General features: G+C 38.7%; 1 protein-coding gene across 8 annotated transcripts in view; it reads left to right on the top strand.

Moving 5' to 3' along the window:
* Positions 1 to 18,134, top strand: part of SNTG2 (syntrophin gamma 2) — a 301,906-nt gene that overhangs the window by 240,137 nt on the left and 43,635 nt on the right. For all 8 annotated transcript variants that reach the window (XM_089531045.1, XM_089531046.1, XM_089531044.1 and 5 more), the window contains 2 exons: positions 2,511 to 2,549; positions 13,221 to 13,337. In XM_089531045.1, coding sequence (XP_089387171.1) covers positions 2,511 to 2,549; positions 13,221 to 13,337 — 156 coding nt within the window. The remainder of the gene's footprint in view (positions 1 to 2,510; positions 2,550 to 13,220; positions 13,338 to 18,134) is intronic.

Here is an 18,134-nt window from a genome sequence, read left to right as displayed (position 1 = left end):
TTGGATTTTTTAGTCCAAGGAGGTCTGTGAAAATCAGTTCATCCCTGCTACCATATTCTGATTGAATATAGGAGCCAAAGTGTTTTATTGCTGGGTTTTTTAGTGCTGTAACAAGCCATTGATGTCCATCTAGTAAGCGATTCCTTGAAATATACTTATGACTGATTTATTTATTTATTTTTCACTGAAAGCACTACTTACTGTAAATTACCTCTAGCTTTGCTAAGCTTTCCACCGATGGCACTACCTTTCTATAGTGGGGAGATTCATGTTCCTGTGAAGAGGCTGTACTGATGGTAGGTGCTGGTAGAGTCTTCCCTGTCAATCAGGCTTTTGCTGAGGACTCTACCAGACCAATGGATTAAAGTATTCCTGATTTCAAGCACAGTTCTTCATTAAATGTCCCAATGCCTTTATTTTTAAATGAAAGAGAAAACAATTGATTCATGGTGGAAAATAGTATTGGCAGAGACAGCTTTTGAGTTTTCTTTTGCATCATTTCCCCGACTGAAGGTACTCCCCCTGCTTCCCACTATGAGCCTAAGTGGACTAAAAAAATCCCATGCATGATATAAACACAGCAGGTTTACTTACAGCTTTCAGTCTGGGTTGTGTGGGGACTTTAAGTGAAGTCCAAGGGGGAAAATGTAAATATCTTCTTCCTACTGTTGCTGCCCTGATCTAATTGCATGGTTTCATTTAAAATGTTTGAAAAAGACGTATATTTTTAACATTTAATCATATATCCAGGTAGCATTGTGTGTGCATGCACACACACACACGCCAATTCATGCTGCCCAAACAGGGAGAAAGGCAAAATTTGACAAGGAGACATCTGAAATAAGAAAGAATGTGGTGAAGTCAGGAATCGCTGTATTCAAACCCATTTAAAGTTCTCCATCATATATATGCATATATAGCCTTTATCAGCTTGTTTACTTTTATCACTGTAAGTATATGTACGGGAAATGGCCTATTTATTTACTGTTTATTAACTCCCAAGATAGTGGGATATGTATAAGGAAAGTGTGAGCATCAAGATAAAAGGGGCTTCTGCTACTGCTGTTTCTCAGACAGCACAGGGCCGTCGTGTGCTGTGTTGGCACCATACATTTTTTTTGACTGAGAGGAAGACAAGATGGCACCTCTCCCCCATTGCATGTACAGAAACTGATTAGACTGATGGCTGAATCTTATGTCAATGATGGAGATTGGATTGTTTCACTCCACCATAGCAAGGTAGCTAGGAGATACGGAGTGAACTTCAAATCACATGAAGCTCTGCTTTCCAGCATCTTGCTATTTTTCTCCACTCCTCATGATCTGCCACCTGAGGCAGCTTTTTGTCAAATAGTAGGGACATTCCTGCTTCTACAAGAGTGAGTTGCTATAATAAGGCAAGATATCAGTTCTCATGTTTGTGTAGCAGCCTATTCAAATAAGAAGGCTTTGGATTTAGGTTTGCTTTCCTAGGCAGTGCTCTACTGAGAGATGCATAACAGCCCATCCATGTGTAGAAGATCCTTTCTGAATTCAGGTGGACCAGGATTCTTTATGCATGACCTTAAGCATATGCACAAACTTTAAATGGTTGATAAAGGGTTGCTTCCTTCATGGTCTATTTCAATTCTATTTTAAAGTTACTCCAATGTAGATTGTTCCTCATGATCACGCGGTTTATATTATTCTTTTTGATTTTTGAATATTTTTTCATTGTAAATTAATCTGGATATTTTGAGAGATAAGTCATAGGTAAATGTTTTAATTAAAATAATGGCTCAGAGTGCAGGTCTTACCCATTTCAAAAATAGAATCCTGCAGGAGCAATGTTTTCAGGGTCATGATCAAAGTGCATTTGATGTTCTGTATCTGTGGTTTTTTAAAAAAAAAACATATTTTAATCTTTCACAGAGTTAAGTTTTATTGCTTCATTACATCCTGCCTCCCCCCTGAAATAAATGAAACAACTTTAAAAATGGGGCTCATTATTGCTTATATGTGTTTTTGTTGCATCTTTCTATAGCTGAGCAGTGGTTTAGACCACAACCTGGAAGAATTACCTTTTGCGGACCATAACTCCAAAAGTCTGTCCGTCAGGGGATTCTGAAAGTTGTATTCCAAAGAGTCACATTTCTAAGATGTGATTTAGAGAGCAAGAGGGAAAAACAGAAACACACACACACACACACTCACACACACGAAAATAAGCTTCAGAATTCATTCAGCTCTTTTGCTGAATTGAAGGTCATATGAGGTAATAGATGAATGACCAGTATTTTAAATCCTAATCATTCTAAGATTATAAGCATGGCATCCAGTTCACTATACATTTTTTATCGTCTGACTCTGTAATGTTAATATGCTTATGCCAAAAAATATTGAAAATGTAATTATTGTGTACTTGTTTTATAACTAGGATCAAATAGTAGCTACCTATGAAACTCACAAATGCTTGATTGGACAATCTGATTTAACATGTGCTGGCAACAATTTGTGTTCATTTTTTGCAGATGAAGATGGCAAATAAATGCTGTTCTCCCTCAGACCAGGTATGATAGTCATTTTATCATAATACTATTATCCCTGCATTATTATTCTAGATGTCACATCACTTTTATTTTCTGTTGTTCACTCAAACAAAAAACAAAGACAGAAGTACTCTAGCCAAAGTTAATCACTTTTTCTTTTTCTTCCTTGGAAGAGTCTGACATCAACCTCAGGACCAAACCAAGTCATTTTCGGGCCCAAAGGAAAGAACAAAATGCTGTCCCTTCCATTCATTATATAGAAGCCAACTGCTCTCTCTGTGTATATATATTTGTGCCTTCTAATCACCTATTGACGTATGGTGACCCCATCAATTTCATTGGGTTTTCTTAAGCAAGGAATACTCAGGGATGGTTTGGCCAGTTCTTTCTTCTGAAATACAGCCTACAACACCTGCTAGTTGTTGGCAGTCTCCCATCCAAATACTAACCAGGGATGACTGTGCTTAGCTTCCACGATCAGATGAGGTCTGGTGCCTTTAGAATATTTAAGCCAACTAGCCGGGCAATAAAATAGTATTTCTATACTGACAGTGGAATTTCTATACTGATCTTCCACCACATCTAAAAGCAGCAGGGGCTCAGGACATTGTTAATATTTTACCTAACAGCATCTGCCATTTGAAGCAGCTGCCTCACTTTAATTTATGGCACTGTGGCTATAGAAAGTCATGATGTATATCATGAACCCCACAAGAATGCACTAGAAAATTATGACTGTATTTGAATAAACTCTGTTTTCAGATGTCATCATAAAATGTTGCAATGTACTATTCTCCCCCACACCCCACCCCAAAAATCACAGCTGAATAGATCTCACAGAAGGGTTCCATCTAATGTTAGACAAGCACATTTCCTCTTAGAGAACAGGACTTCCCCCTTCCTCTCTTCCCCAAATGTCTATCCTCCAATTTTTCAGAGCTGATTGCATTATGCATTAGGAGTACTCAGAAGTTAGGCACAGCTAAATACAACCTGCTAATTGTTATTGACCACTTGGGAATGTGTACTTATTCTTCCTGCAAGAAAAATTCATCTGTGAAGCATGGGAGATAAACATATTTATCTCTGGATCCACTTAACTCAGATCAAAATTTCCTTCAGTGGAGCATGTAACTATCATGTTTTTGGGTGGTCAGCAAAAACATTAATTACTATTCAAGCAAATGTAAGAAAAATCTCTGGTAGGTCTTCCACTGTAAGAACAGAGTTAGCAAAAAGAATGAAGAACTCCATTTAGTATGACTTCCAATATATCTGATAAAATCATTTTCTAAATAAAGCAATGTCTAGTTATGAAAGTTTTGTGTGTGTGTGTGTGTGTGCCTTTGTCAGAACAAAATTAGTGACTTCTGCTTCCAAAAATTGATCTGAAATAAGAAAGAAGATTTCCATCATCTTCATTTTCATTTTAATAATGGACATGTATTTATAATTAGATAATATTAAGGATGGATGCTGTCAGCAATCAGTTCAAATGCAGGAAGCAAGAGAGTCACACTTCCTGCATCAATGCATATCATTAACTCTTAAAGCAAGGGAATTCTGTGTCTTTTCCCCATTGAAACCATAACCTGTGGTTCAAATGTCTATTTTGATTAATCACATATGAAAGTGCCAGAAGGTGTTGAAATTTCCTGGGACCTTTCACACTACACAATTATAGCACTATCATTACACTTAAATTGCCATAGCTGCATCCTGAGAACTCCTGAAATGTATAGTTTGATGTGGCAGTAGATAAGTCTGGCTAAGAATTCTAAATCCCCTTGCCTAAACTTTAGATCCATTCTTCTGTAGGATGGAACCGTGGCAATTAAACTGGAATCATAGCCTTATAATTGTGATATGTGAAAGGGCCTGAGTTTTACTCACATCATATCAAGGCTATAGCTTTACCATGTACATGCCGTTTGTGTGAAAGGTCCCAGGTTCAACCCTTGGCATCTCCAGGTAGGACAGGAAAGAACTTTCTTTGTAGCCATAAAGTTCTCGCTCCATCCATCCTTACATTGCTCCCCCCCCCCCCCCCCGTTCCTTTCCCCTAGACTGGGAATCAAGACAGCTTACATAAGACAGAATAAAAATACACCCAGTTAAAAGATAATCATCATAATAAAACATAAATATTAAACCAGTATTAAACAAAAACAGATTTAAAAAAATTTAAAATTTACTTTAGAGCAAAGATTGAGAATAGTATAACTATTAAAAAAAAGCCCTTCTCTTTGGAAATCAATTTCCAAAGGCTTTTTGGAAAAGTAAAACCTGGCATCAAAAAGACATCACTGTCCAGCTCTCACATCCGTACATGGTGATAGGGAATACAATGGTTTGGATGATTCTAACTTTAGTGCTTAGTTCTATATCTTTACCGTTTAGGATTTTAGCCTGGCACCTGCTGGTTTTAGAAGTAGGAGACAGAGTATTATACTGTTCAGTTTTTTTTCAAGGTGTACCAAGGACATCCTTATAGCAATTCTACTGCAGAATGGTGATATGTGAAAACTTGAGTTTTAATATAGATAGGGTGTACAGACCAGCAATAAAGGCCAGCTTGGGGGCAGAGTGGGGGCATGGTGTCCGCATGACACATGCCCCAACTTTGCTTTCATGCTGGCATGATGCTGCACTAAAGGAGCACCAAAAACCCACAGCACCAGCAGCTATGGTGCGTTTTCCGTGGCACAAAAAGGAGTCACTTTTTATGTCTCCTTTTTCTGCCACAGAAAGGCCAGATCATGGCTGTGGCATGTAAATACCACAGCCCTGATCCAGCGCTGAAAGGAGCGGACTGTCGAGCCTCTAAGTCCACATTTAGACCATGGAGAGAAAATGTGTCAATTCTCAATATCCAATCCTTATCTGTTTTTTTAAGCAGGGGCCTCTGTTTTTCTGGGGGGGGGGGGGGATTCTTAAAGGAATGATCGTGTTCCTGAAAATGGTCAACCAAAGGGGCACCTGATCTTCTGTTCCTGATATTTCTTAGATGGTCCCCAGTGCTCTAGATATTCCCTATATATAATTTGTTGCAGGGATACCTGATGGCATAAATCACATATAGAGTGCTACAAGGTGAAAATTGTTTTAGGGTATATGGTTTTTTTTTATTATTATGATTCACAAACTCTGGTATCTTGAATTGTACTTACAGTAAGTATAATGTTCACATGGAATCGTTGTTGATGTGAGAATGTTGGGATGGGTATGTTGATGTGTTCTGAAATCACTTCTTATTAATATTTCATGAATGCTATGAGTTCTCTTTAAAGTGGGAACTTTTTCTGGCACCTATATACGTCCCACAAGATGTACCAAATTTTTTTGATGGTACTCTGCAATTTTCGGCTTATGCTATCATAAGTCAAACTGCACTTTATTCTAGAATAAAGATATCCTTGGTACGCACTGGGGAAAAATGGAACCGCATAATGCTCTGCTTCCTACATCTCAAATTATCAGGGGCCAGGTATGAGCTCTGGAAATGCTCTTTTGGATTCCCTGCAGGCATTTTTAAAGTTACACTGTAAGTAACAGTTTCTACTTGCATACATACGTATGTTTATTTGGGTTAATAGGTGCTTTTAAAGCTGAGACATTTTACATCCATCTTGACGCAAGATATTCACAAAATTGATATTGCAAATTATAACTTGTCTCCTGTTATAATTTTTGTTGTTTACGTATTGTCCCTTTGCTTTCTTTTGTCACTCCCTGCAGAAGGCCATTAAATATTACTAGGCTGAAACACATTGGGCTAATTCCAAGAATGAAATCATATTTTTCAAGAACTCAAGGTTTTGTTTCTTCTCTATATCCCTTGTGTTGGGTGTTACTCTTGTAACTTGTCGCTTCCTCCCCCCTTTAATAAGAAGCCATGCTAGATCCTAAATGGGAGCCAGTGTGGTGTAGCGCTTTGTGTGTTGAACTAGGACTCAGAGAGGAGAAGAAGAGAATCCCTGCTCAGCCATGGAAATCTACTGGGTGATCTTGGGCAAGTCACACACACACTGTCCCATAGAAAGACAACCACAAACCCTCTCTGAAAAAATGTTGCCACGAAAACCACATGATAAATCCACCATAGGGTCACCATAACTTAGAAAAGACTTGAAGGCACATCAAAACAACAATGCTAAATCATACTAAAGATCTATCTCATCCATTATTGTGTTCATGGAATGGCTATCCCCTTGCAATAGGGAGAAACACAGACAAGATATTAAACCAACAGCTCCTCCCAACACACACAAACTTTTCCTTCGCAATTACTGATTTATGGAGACACAAACCCAAGCCACTGCCATTCACTACTGACAGTATTGAGATAGTTTGCTCAGTAATCTGAGTCAGTGTGTGGCAGCTTCCTCTGTTCCCACTATACATGTGTAAAGTTACACCTGCTTTCCTTATATGTGTATGTTATCTAACTTTGCTACAAAAATCTTCCCAGAATTTGTAACAGGACAGATCCAGTATGAGTGAAATCCAATTGCACTTGTGAAAGTAGTTTGTTATCTTCATCTCTCCTTTAAATTCAACCTAATGTAGCAAGTGTGTGTGTGTGTGTTTTTCTATGAGACTCTTGTCTTTTAAGGCTCATATATTTGAAAATGGTATGTCAGCTCAATAGCACAGATGTGTATATCATCTTGTTTGAACTTGTGGAATGTTTACCATTCCTGCTCTCCAAATATTAACACTTTTTGATTCTGCCTTCTGTGATTTATCAAAACGTTCAGAAAAACTGAAAATACCTCTTGCGTTGTTTTAGGGAGCAGATTCGTGACTCAATTTTCTAAAAACACATACATCATTGAATCTCTGCATGTTCTTCTTTTTTAGCAAAACATTAAATGAGACTATGTTATCTATACATAAAAAAAAAACCTGCATACAACTCTGTTCTTTGAGTTCAATTTAAAGGAATTTACTTGTCCTTACTTTACTGGAAGTCTAAAATTAGGTGTTTTTATTAGCTTAATAGGAATTATTGATCACATATTATTCCAGGTTTTATTGCTATAGTATTGGGACTTTTACAATCGGACTGTAACAGGTTGCCTATCTATATCTTTTCCGTATTTTGAAAATAAAATCACTATGAAAAAATTATTTTTGTTTCATAAAAATCATTCTTAACTTCTAGTCTTCATTACTACTTGTGATATATAGCACAAATTCTTTGCATGACTGCCCAGAAGTCCCACTGAGTTCAGTGCATGTAAGATTGTTACCAAAGTCTATGTAAAAGTAACTATATGTGTGCACATTGTCCTACATCCAACTTTTAGGTCCACTAAAGTAGATCTAATAAATGAATGGAATTTACATACTATTGACTTGGCCAGTATTTCATTGATTCATTGGAACTACTCTAATAGGGAATCACAACTCACCTTCGTTTGCTTGCTGTTCATGTCTGCTTTGTCCTAGCAATCTTCCTAGCAATCAGACCACAGACTGTAAATTTCTCAGGGCAAGAAATGGACTATTTTTTCAGACTAAGCTGCCAGGCTTACACAGTTAAAATGCTTTCTCATGAACAGCATCAATAGCAGATTTAAAAGGGCCTTGGCAGACCACCCCTTCCCATTGGGACTCAAAATGTCGCGTCCCTCTTAGAGGTGACAGCTGCAGAGGATAGAATGCCCCTTTAGGGTAGCAAAGTTAACAAAGTCCTGCATTGCAGGCAGTGCCATCAAGGGCAGCAGTGGAGAACTCTCCCTCTGGCAACAAAGCCAACCTCACTGGCAGAGATTGTAACTGTACCTGCTATTTTGACTGACCTGCAGTGCTTCTGTGATCTTGACAGAGTCACTCTGGAGCACTACTCCATCAGGGTGGGATACTGTGAATGAACACTGGGGTAGTTTAAATTAATGGGCACAGCAGCAGTACTTCCTGGAGAGAGTACCTTTTTTTCTTCTTTTTTTTTTTTTTTTTCTTTTTTTTTTCTTTTTTTTCCTTTTTTTTTTGCTGCTGCTGCTGGTGGTGCTGGTGGTGGTGGTATGGCCTCAGGGAAGGAGGTGGGGTGGTAGACTAAAAGGTCCCCCTCCCCCGAAGGTCAGGAGGCCTTTAAAATTATCCATCAGGCCAAATCAGTGTTGGAAAGGGGAATAAACATATGGGTAAGACCTTATGATAGATAACTGGGAAAGGACGATTGATAAAATGAATACATTGTCTGTAATGAATAGTGTAGCTCTAGGAACTTACCAGCAATGCCATTAATAATTTGCTTCTCATATCTATGCCCTGATGTACAATTAGACCAATTGATTTTGCAGTACTTAAAATTGCCCTTGATATAATTAGCATGCAAGCTGGTTTTAGAATTCAAGATGTTTAACCTGCAAGTTTATGATGACACCAGTTTTGATTGCAAAGGGATCTTGTAGCACTGTTGAGACTAACTGTGAAAGAAGGTGTAGCATAAGCTTTGGTTGACTTGGTCTATCTACAAGCTTTGATTATATATTCATATGAAACAAGCAGCTTTCCAGAGAAGCAGAATCCACTATAGCTTCACTTTCCATTCTGTATAATTGCTGTCACTAACTGTTCATTTGTATTTGAATAAATAGAGCAAACAAACAACCTAAGATGCCTGAAGCTACAACTTTCTTTGCCTTCTTAATTTTTTATTGCTGTGCAATGCTATATGGAAAGCCATTAATTACTTACTTAAAGGCAGAACTTGCTCCCAGTGAAGTCATTGTTTCTGTTTTCAACCACATGATCTTACCAGCCTACATATAACATCTGAGGAATAATTGTTTGTTCCTTACTTTTATGACCAGCAATTCGCTGTCCTGTATTTATTGTAATGATGCTTACAGTTTCCAAAATAAATTGTGCATAAAAGTGAAGCTCATGTTTTCTTTTAAGCTTCACATTATCTGTGTATCATTTTTACCATTTTTTTTAAATGGAAGCAGTAATGCATATGCAGTCTAAACAATACTAACCAGATTGCTTTGTTTAATCATGGAGAAGTGTTGTGCAATCCTGTAGTGGTCTACTTAGATCCTAACAGCAAAATGTTGATTGTAGAATGGGATGTTACATGTTAAGTCTTCCTTTATCCAAAAGGCTTGGGTCCAGAAATACTTTGGAATTCAGATTATTCTTTATTTATTTATTTTGTGATACCTGTATTTGTACGTATGTAATGAAATATCCTGGAAATGGGACTCAAGTCTGAACATGAAATTTATTTATGTTACATATGTGTATCTTATACACATAGCCTGAATGTAATTTTATACAATAGTTTTTAATAACGCCATGCATGAAACAAAGTCTGTGTACACTGAACCACCAGAAAACAAAAATGTCGCTATCTCAACCACCCATGAAAAAAGTTTTGAGTTTTGATGAGTGTATTTTGGATTTTGGAATTCCAGATAAGGGAGACTCAACTTATGTCAGGCCTTTCCACTGCAGCTTCTTGAACCCTCCAAAAAAAATTCATGTATATTGGATTTCTCTCCAGATTGATTTTTGATGGAACATGGGAGCAAGGGGGGGCTGCAGCTGCCAGAGAGAATTAGCAGAAATCAGATCCTCCACCATTCATCCCTTGCATGAACAAAAGTGATTTCTGCTCATACAAGATTGTGAGCCTTAGCACTTTTACATTTTGAATTGTTCTTCAGGCAGCTCATTGAAATCCATGTACCGAGCTCTCTGTCCCAAACATTCCAGTAAGAATGAAACCCCAGGTACTCCAGCCATAGCACTTCAAAGGAAGAAACTAACAGAAGTAAATAATGCTATATTTGGACTAGAAATGAGACTAGGTTGTAGCAGGCCACAATTTCTTACAAATCAAAAAAGGACTCAGCACATCGATCTTTAAAATTAATACCCACATAACTATCTACTATATTAGGGCTAAATTTTCTGGGAAAGACTAGCTTCTGGTAACTTGTCACTTTCCATACACATTCACCACATGTTTCAGACTATCATCAAATAACCGTGGGAGACATTAGAGCAGTGGTTCCCAACCTGTGGGTCGGGACCCCTTTGGGGGTCGAATGACCCTTTCATGGGGGTCGCCTAAGACCATTGGAAAACACCTATTTAATTACAGTTATGAAGTAGCAATGAAAATAATTTCATGGGTTTGGGTCACCACAACATGAGGAACTGTATTAAGGGGTCGCGGCATTAGGAAGGTTGGGAACCACTGCATTAGAGGCATTTACAAGCACACAATGTGATGCCTATGAAAAAGGAAAATAATTATCTGTGGCTCTGTGTAGACAATTAAGTCCAGTATTAATAATACTCAGTTTTTCCTAAGCAACTGGGCTTATCTGCATGATTGGAAACTGTACCCTCCCTTTGTGATACTGTATAGGCATTGTACAGTGGGTTTTTAAACAGCTAACACACAGCTCCTGTGTACATAGAATCCATCCACTCACATAAGACGGTGTCTGGACGGTTCAGATAAGCATGTTGTCATCATTTATCATAAAAGCAAAATAAAATGTCAGCTTTATCTAGGAGCAGTTCCACTCCAGATCAAGTAACAGAACTCTACTGGCAGTGCAATAAAACGTGCACAAGTTTTGTTCACCCATCTTCAACCACAGCAAGAGAAAAGCCTCCAATCCAGTATGCCCAGCAATAGGAACTCTGTGCACTCATAGGATTCCAGATTATATCAGCTATTTCTGTTTGCAACAAGGCTGACCCTATTAGACAAAGTGGGGCCATTGCCTCAGGTGGCACAGACTAGGAGTTGTTAATAGCATATTGGAGAAGAGAATTAGGTACCACATAGCTTGTCCTCTGGCCTCTTCTAGCTTCAGATAGAGCTGTGAACTCTGTTCCATACTCGGAGTTAAAGAAAGATTGTCAGTCAGTATAGAAGAAGGTACCATCTTTGCCTCAGGCAGCAAAATGTCATGGATGAGCCCTGAACTGCAGTGATATTATATAAGTCAGTCTATGGGAGAAATGGGAAATTTCTTTTAAGTAGAGTCTAAGTGATGCATCAGCTTAAAATTCACTATGCATTTGTCATATAAGCATGCCCACGTAATTTTAAAAATGAATGAGGCTCTTCATTCTCCTGTTTTCCAGGGAAACTGCTGCAGACACTAACTCTTCCAATAAATAATTTGCATTATTTTTGATTTTCAAGTACTAATTTAGCTGCAATAATTCTCCCTCTTCAGTACACAATGGCCACTTCAGAAGCACTTGTAGAATGCAATCATTTCACATCACAGAAGATTTGTGCAAAGCTTTGTGGAGTACAGTATTGTCTAAAGATCCTGGTAGACAGTGCTGTATCTTTATCACTAATAATGAGAGGAATGTAGTCATGAGGCTTTCGGGGGTAAATGCTGAAATGCTACTTGTTTCACATGCAGAAGTAGCTAGACAAGTGATAAGGGACTGAGACATTTCAATATTGGATTAAACTAGAATGGTACCAGAATGCTTTCATCAGGCATCAAAGAGTTACCAGACCAGCATTTTATGTGACCTTGGTGATAAAGCTGACAGAAATTGGAGAGTTTCCAGTTTGGGCTGAATCATTTTGCAAGACTGAATGTGATTTTTGAAAAATTGTCAATGGAACCCTTGGCAAAAAAAGGACACTAGCATCTAGTGGAGCATAGCAGTCCAAGTTGTAAAGGGGAGCATTTAGAGACCAGAGGGAGGGGCATCATGTGCAAGGATTTCTGTGTTAATGCAAGATGGAAGAGCTGGAGTGCTTAGGTTTCAAAGGATATACAAGGAAAAGGGACTAGAGGCAAGGTACAGTTCATATTTTAGAAGCCATAGTATCAAGCAAACCTAGGGGCAAACAGCTTTACAGAATCACTGTGGATGACAATACTGTACCCCAAAAGTAATCTAGTGCTAGGAATGTAGTAACAGTCTCGTGACAAAATGCTAAGGGTGATGGAGAATGAGATTAGGGAGGATCCAAAGCAGAATGTGTCTTGTACATCTAGGTCATGTCCCAGAGGCAATCTAAATGACTGTGCTTGGGAACAGCTGGTCATTGAGCCAACCAGAAGAAAGAAAGCTTTGGATTTCACAGACAATCAAAACCTAAAGAAAATGTAAATATTGGTGAGCACATTGGAAACAATGACTACTATCATATTTAATACACATATAAGTGGAAAATTACCAAGAAGTTCCAGCATAGCGACATTGTCTTTGAAAGAGAAGACATTTCTATGAGAAGGGTAAAATGAAACTGAAAGGGAAAGTCTTAAGTGTTCCAAATCTCTAGAGAACCCTTGAGGCTTACTCCAACCAACCAAAGCACTTGAGATCTCTTGCCTGAAAGTGCTGGAGATTTAAGATATGCAAAGCAAGTAGTTATCCGCCGACCTATGGCTTCTCCCATAGTTAACAGTTATGGCATGTGCACATGGTTTAATTTCCCATAACTACAGTGTTATAATTCTGTTGTACATTGAACAATTTCTATGGTGCAGTTCATTTTAGGGACACAAAGAGAAGCCAGGTTTCAGAGACAAGTTTTATAGCTCACACACGCATGGTGAATTTGCTCATTAGAGACTTTAGAACATTGATGTGTAAAGACAAAAAGATGGTTCTCAGGAAGAGTTATGCATATGCTTATATGTCACTGCTGATAGACTAAGTTTTAAAGATTTTATTCTACAGGTGATACAGATGGGGTGGGTGAATGAAAGGCTCCAGGGAGAAGACACTCCGCAGCTCTATAAATTCAAGTTCCTGGCACTGAAAGGTTCATCATTCTACATTTTCAGCACACCACCGGTAAGCAACTATTTTGTATGTGACTAGTATTGAAATCCTTTTTGTTGGGACAAAAGATGATCCTTCCTGTTGGATAATGAAGTAAAATTGAATTTACAGAAGACAGTTTGCAATAACTCTTACAGACATCTTTAATCTATTCCTTCCACTGCCTAAAACACTGAAATTTGAGGTGAGAGTGCAGTCAGGAAGACTGTTCAAAGTTTTAATTATGGTATTGAAGACTTCTTTGCTTTTCAGCTCAGTTTGAGGCCCTAGTGGTCTGATCCTAGGACCTAAGGCATAACCAGCTAACGGATATATTACAGTGGAAGCTGAGGCGGATATATTAGTTTTGAATAGCCAGATAAGGAACACTATTCAGAAGACTGGAATGAGCAGCAGAACTTTTACCCTTTTCTCCACAAACTGCATTGTATCTGTAAGAGTATCTGAAGCAGTTACCATTAGAAGCACTACTGCATGTAGATCACATACGTATCTTTATTACAATGGAATAATCTATATGAAAGCAGAATCGCTTCGAGAGAACATTTTATTTTACCACTCAATTTAGATTTCCAGGGTGGGCAAAAGGTAAAGGTAAAGGTTTTCCCCTGACAAGATTGTCTAGTTTTGTCCGACTGTAGGGGACAGGGCTCATCTTTGTTACTAAGCTGAGGGAGCCAGCATTGTCAAAGACAATCCAGTGGTCATGTGGCCAGCATGAGTGCACAGAATGCAGTTACCTTCCCACCAAAGTGGTACCTATTTATCTACTTGCACTTTTACATGCTTTCAGACTGCTAGATGGGCAGAAGCTGGTACTAATGACCGGATCTCACTCCATTCCATGGCATTTGGATCTTGAATTGCTGACTTGCTGACTCTGTGATCATCTGAGTCAGCATCTTTACCACTGAATCACTGTGTGAGCAGCATACTGGCCATATGTGTCCCCCTGCTTCTATTTAGTTGCTTTTTGTGCTCTTCAGTCTGTTGCCATTGAAAGCACTCATCTGCTTCAAAATTTTGAAGAGCAGGGATGGCATCTGTAAAATATAGTTCTAAATTCTTGGGAAATGTGTCCCTTGTTTTAAAGTAGAACCTTACTCCTACCCAGAATTTGGTATTATGATGGAACTCTAAATTCTTAGGAAATGTGTCCCTTGTTTTAAAGTAGAACCTTGCTTCTACCCGGAATTTGCTATTATGATAGGTCACCCCCCAATGGTTTGGGGAAGTTCAGTGTGGTCTCTTACATCTGATAAGACTGAGAAACTTCCTAGTTAGAAAAAGGAAGGGAAAAGATGCTGCCCTGAGAGGACTAGAGAACAGTTGAGTGTTAAAGGATCTGACTCAAAGTATTTACTATTCCACTTAATGCAAAAATAGGAGAGGTTTAGACACAATAATCTACTAAGGAGGATGACAAATGCTATTTTATATGTGGAACTTCCTTCCCATTTTATCTTACAGATAAAGCCAATAAACGTACAAATCACACTTTAGAAACTTACATTTTAGGAAAGTAAACACATGGTCTGTGCAAACCATGTTTATTACATATGCTATCTTACTCTTAAACTAATTGCCAGTGCATTAAAACCTGGGAGGGAAGAGAAAATACATGTTACTTTGGCTTAGGTCTGTGGAACACTGCCAGGGATGGAATTCAGTGAGAGACAAGTAGCCCTTTGTAAAGCAGTGACTGGCTTCCTGGTAGTCCAACTGCATAACTCACTTTTAGGACATTGTATAAATAAAAATTATAAAACTTTTATTTATATCCCGCTTTTTGTTACCACAATCAAAGTGGTGTACAACCTTTAAAAAAATACAACAATATATACAATTCCCCTTTAAAAAGGATTAAACAATTCTATCCATTAAAATTACAGACAATAAAATCTAAAAATGATGGTACAGTGATAGAATAACGGTGGGCAGAATCTTCACTTATATATGTCTTGGGGGGCGGGGGAGCTTTACATGGCCGGGTTCTATTCCGGGAAGGCCTGCCGGAAGAGATCCATCATGACAGCTTTCTTGAAGCTCTCTAGGTTGGTAATTTGATGGATCTCGCCCGGCAGGCCATTCCATAAGGTGGGAGCGATTGCAGAAAAAGCCCTCTGGGATGTTGCTGTCAATCTGGTCTTTGTGGACAGCAACAAATTCCTCCCAGAGGATCTTAGTGCATTGGGGTGGATTATATGGAAGGAGGCGATTCCTTAAATAGGTTGGGCCCAAGCCATGGAGGGCTTTCAAGGTAATGACCAACACCTTGTACTGTGCCCGGAAACTAATAGGCAGCCAGTGGAGTGATTTCAATATTGGTGTAATATGGTCACTCCTAGTTGTTCCTATGATCAATTGTGGCAGGGAGAACCCTCTACTGACGCTGCAACAATCAAACTCTCCCTAAAAGCCCAGTTTTTACCTGCTGCATCCCCTCAACAAAGTCATTTACTGCTCAGTGAAGAACATTTGGGGGGGGGGGGAGGGAAGGATCCAGCTGTGTTCTGTTGTTGTTGTTGTTGTTGTTGTTATGTGTCTTTAAATCATTTCCAACTTATGGTGACCCTAAGGCAAACCTATCATAGGATTTTCTGAGGCTGAGTGTGTGTGACCAGTGGGTTTCCATAGCCAACCAGATAATTGAACCCTGGTCTCTCCCACTATATAGTACAGCATTCAAAAGCACACTGGCTTTGGAGGGCCTCCAGAGCTGTAGGCTTAGCTATATATAAGAACATAGTTGGATGCTTCCCTGTCACTTCCCATCCTTACTCTCCAGCTGGTATTGGAGAATTGCAACAGCTTTCAAGATGGGTTTGGAGAATGAGGGGGAAATGAGTACCAGTGCTGCCTCTGCTGAATTTCACAATATATCACTCAATGCAAAATTCCAGCCGTTGCTTTCATAGTTCACCTGTTTTATAGTCTTCAAAACTATATAGGCTAGTATTATCAAAGCATTTGATTGCTAAAATGTGTGTGTGTGGGGGGGGGGGGACAGAATATGGGATCCTAGGGATGCCATTAATTATAAATTAATGCTAATCAAATAAGATTGAACCTATTATTTGAATTTAATTTATTTTTCATCTTATATTGTTTCTTGATACAAAATAATATTGATTTGGGGCTGGGGCCCCAAATTTTCAAAATAATGACAATCCAATCACATTTTGCTTATATCTGTCCTTTAAACATTCTGTATGCATAAATAAGCAGACAAGAATCATAACTTTGAATGTAGGGAGGAGACAAAACCTGTTTTGTTTTGTTTTTCTTGCATCCTAGGATAGTCAGCTCACCAGCTGCCTTGTCTTCTTAACAGCACCTGTTAAATAAAATGTGTTGACAGACAGTTGGCTTCTGTATAGACAGGTGTGCCTATCACCAAAAGCAACATTGTCATTAGCACTAATTAGTGCCACTAATTTGAAGAATGGTCAAGAAGAGCAAGCTGTGCTTAATCACATTGTAGACTGAAGGTACAGGTATGATAGAAGACATTTATTTGACTTCAGCTCCAATCCTATGCATACAGATCTCAAAGTAAGCCCTAAAAGATGTGCCTCACAAGGCTGCCATCATTTCCAACACTTCCAACCCACAGTGACATGAGTTTAGCCAACCTTGGTGCCCGGCCATGTGTATGACTGGACTTAACACTCCAGCATCACAGTAGTGACCTGCTAAGCCACCCTTTCAGACTTGCAAATAAGGAAATGTGATACAGAGGTTGGTAGTCTGGAGACCTAGCAAGACTGTGGTAAAAGGTGAGAAAGGTGGCAGTAGATGAGATAGGTAACAGAGTGATCCCATGCTAGGATTTGCAAGCTCAATAAAATATTTTGTCGTTGTTATAGCTGAAACACACCAATTCATGTTTTCTAGACAGTTAGCAATAAAATCCAAAGTGGTAGAGATTGAACAAACAAAATGTCAGAACAGTGCAGTGATCACAATGTAAATTAGATAAAACCATCAATGGGAAAATAACGGAAGATCTGAAGGCACTAAAATGTCCTATGATAAAAACAGCCTAATGTGCCAGGTGCTGAACTGAGGACTAGCCTTGATTCTTTTTAAAAAATAAATATGCTCTCTATAAAATACAGAGGTATTTGGGGGGAATTCAGGGCAGCTTCAGGGCCAGAATATTCCAGGATCAGCCAGTGTAGATCTGCCCTTAGTTTCATTAAAAAAACTGAGATCATCCAAATAATATCTTCTGTATCTTCTTCATCTTGAACCCCAATCAGTTGCCCATGCTGCCCCCTCTGCTTGTTCCACCACTTACCAGAGGAGATCTGACATATTTTCAGTCTTGACTGCTTTAAAAAGGCAGTGAAGACATATCTCTTCTGGCAGGCATTCCCAGACTAGCTTCTCAGTGGCCTATAATCTATTACCCCTCAATTGTCCCTGCTTAGTTTATAATTAAAATGAATTTTTATTATGGATGGGAGTGTTTATGGATTATGATGTTTTACTGTATTTTAATGTTGTTTTATTATTGTTAACCACTTTGATCTGCTTTGAGAGGTGGGATATTATTATTATTATTATTATTATTATTATTATTATTATTATGTCATGATAAAACATCATAACAGCAGAAGTGTGTGTCTGTGTAACAAGAAATTGATGAGTGCAGAGCCAACTCTCCCATTGAATTGCTACTTCATGTTGCATAGCTTCAGGAATGCTACAGGTTGGAATGGTCTATGCCTCCCTGGAGAGCCATTCCAAAGTCTGTCTGTGGCCCGTTACAGACCGCCCAAAAGGGGCGGTCTTGGGCCGCTG

The sequence above is a fragment of the Sceloporus occidentalis genome, unplaced genomic scaffold (genome assembly GCF_023333645.1).
Source record: "Sceloporus occidentalis isolate IW3139 unplaced genomic scaffold, rSceOcc1.0.p SCAF_6, whole genome shotgun sequence".
Taxonomy (NCBI): Eukaryota; Metazoa; Chordata; class Lepidosauria; order Squamata; family Phrynosomatidae; genus Sceloporus; species Sceloporus occidentalis.
This window is presented reverse-complemented; position numbering and strand designations above follow the sequence as displayed.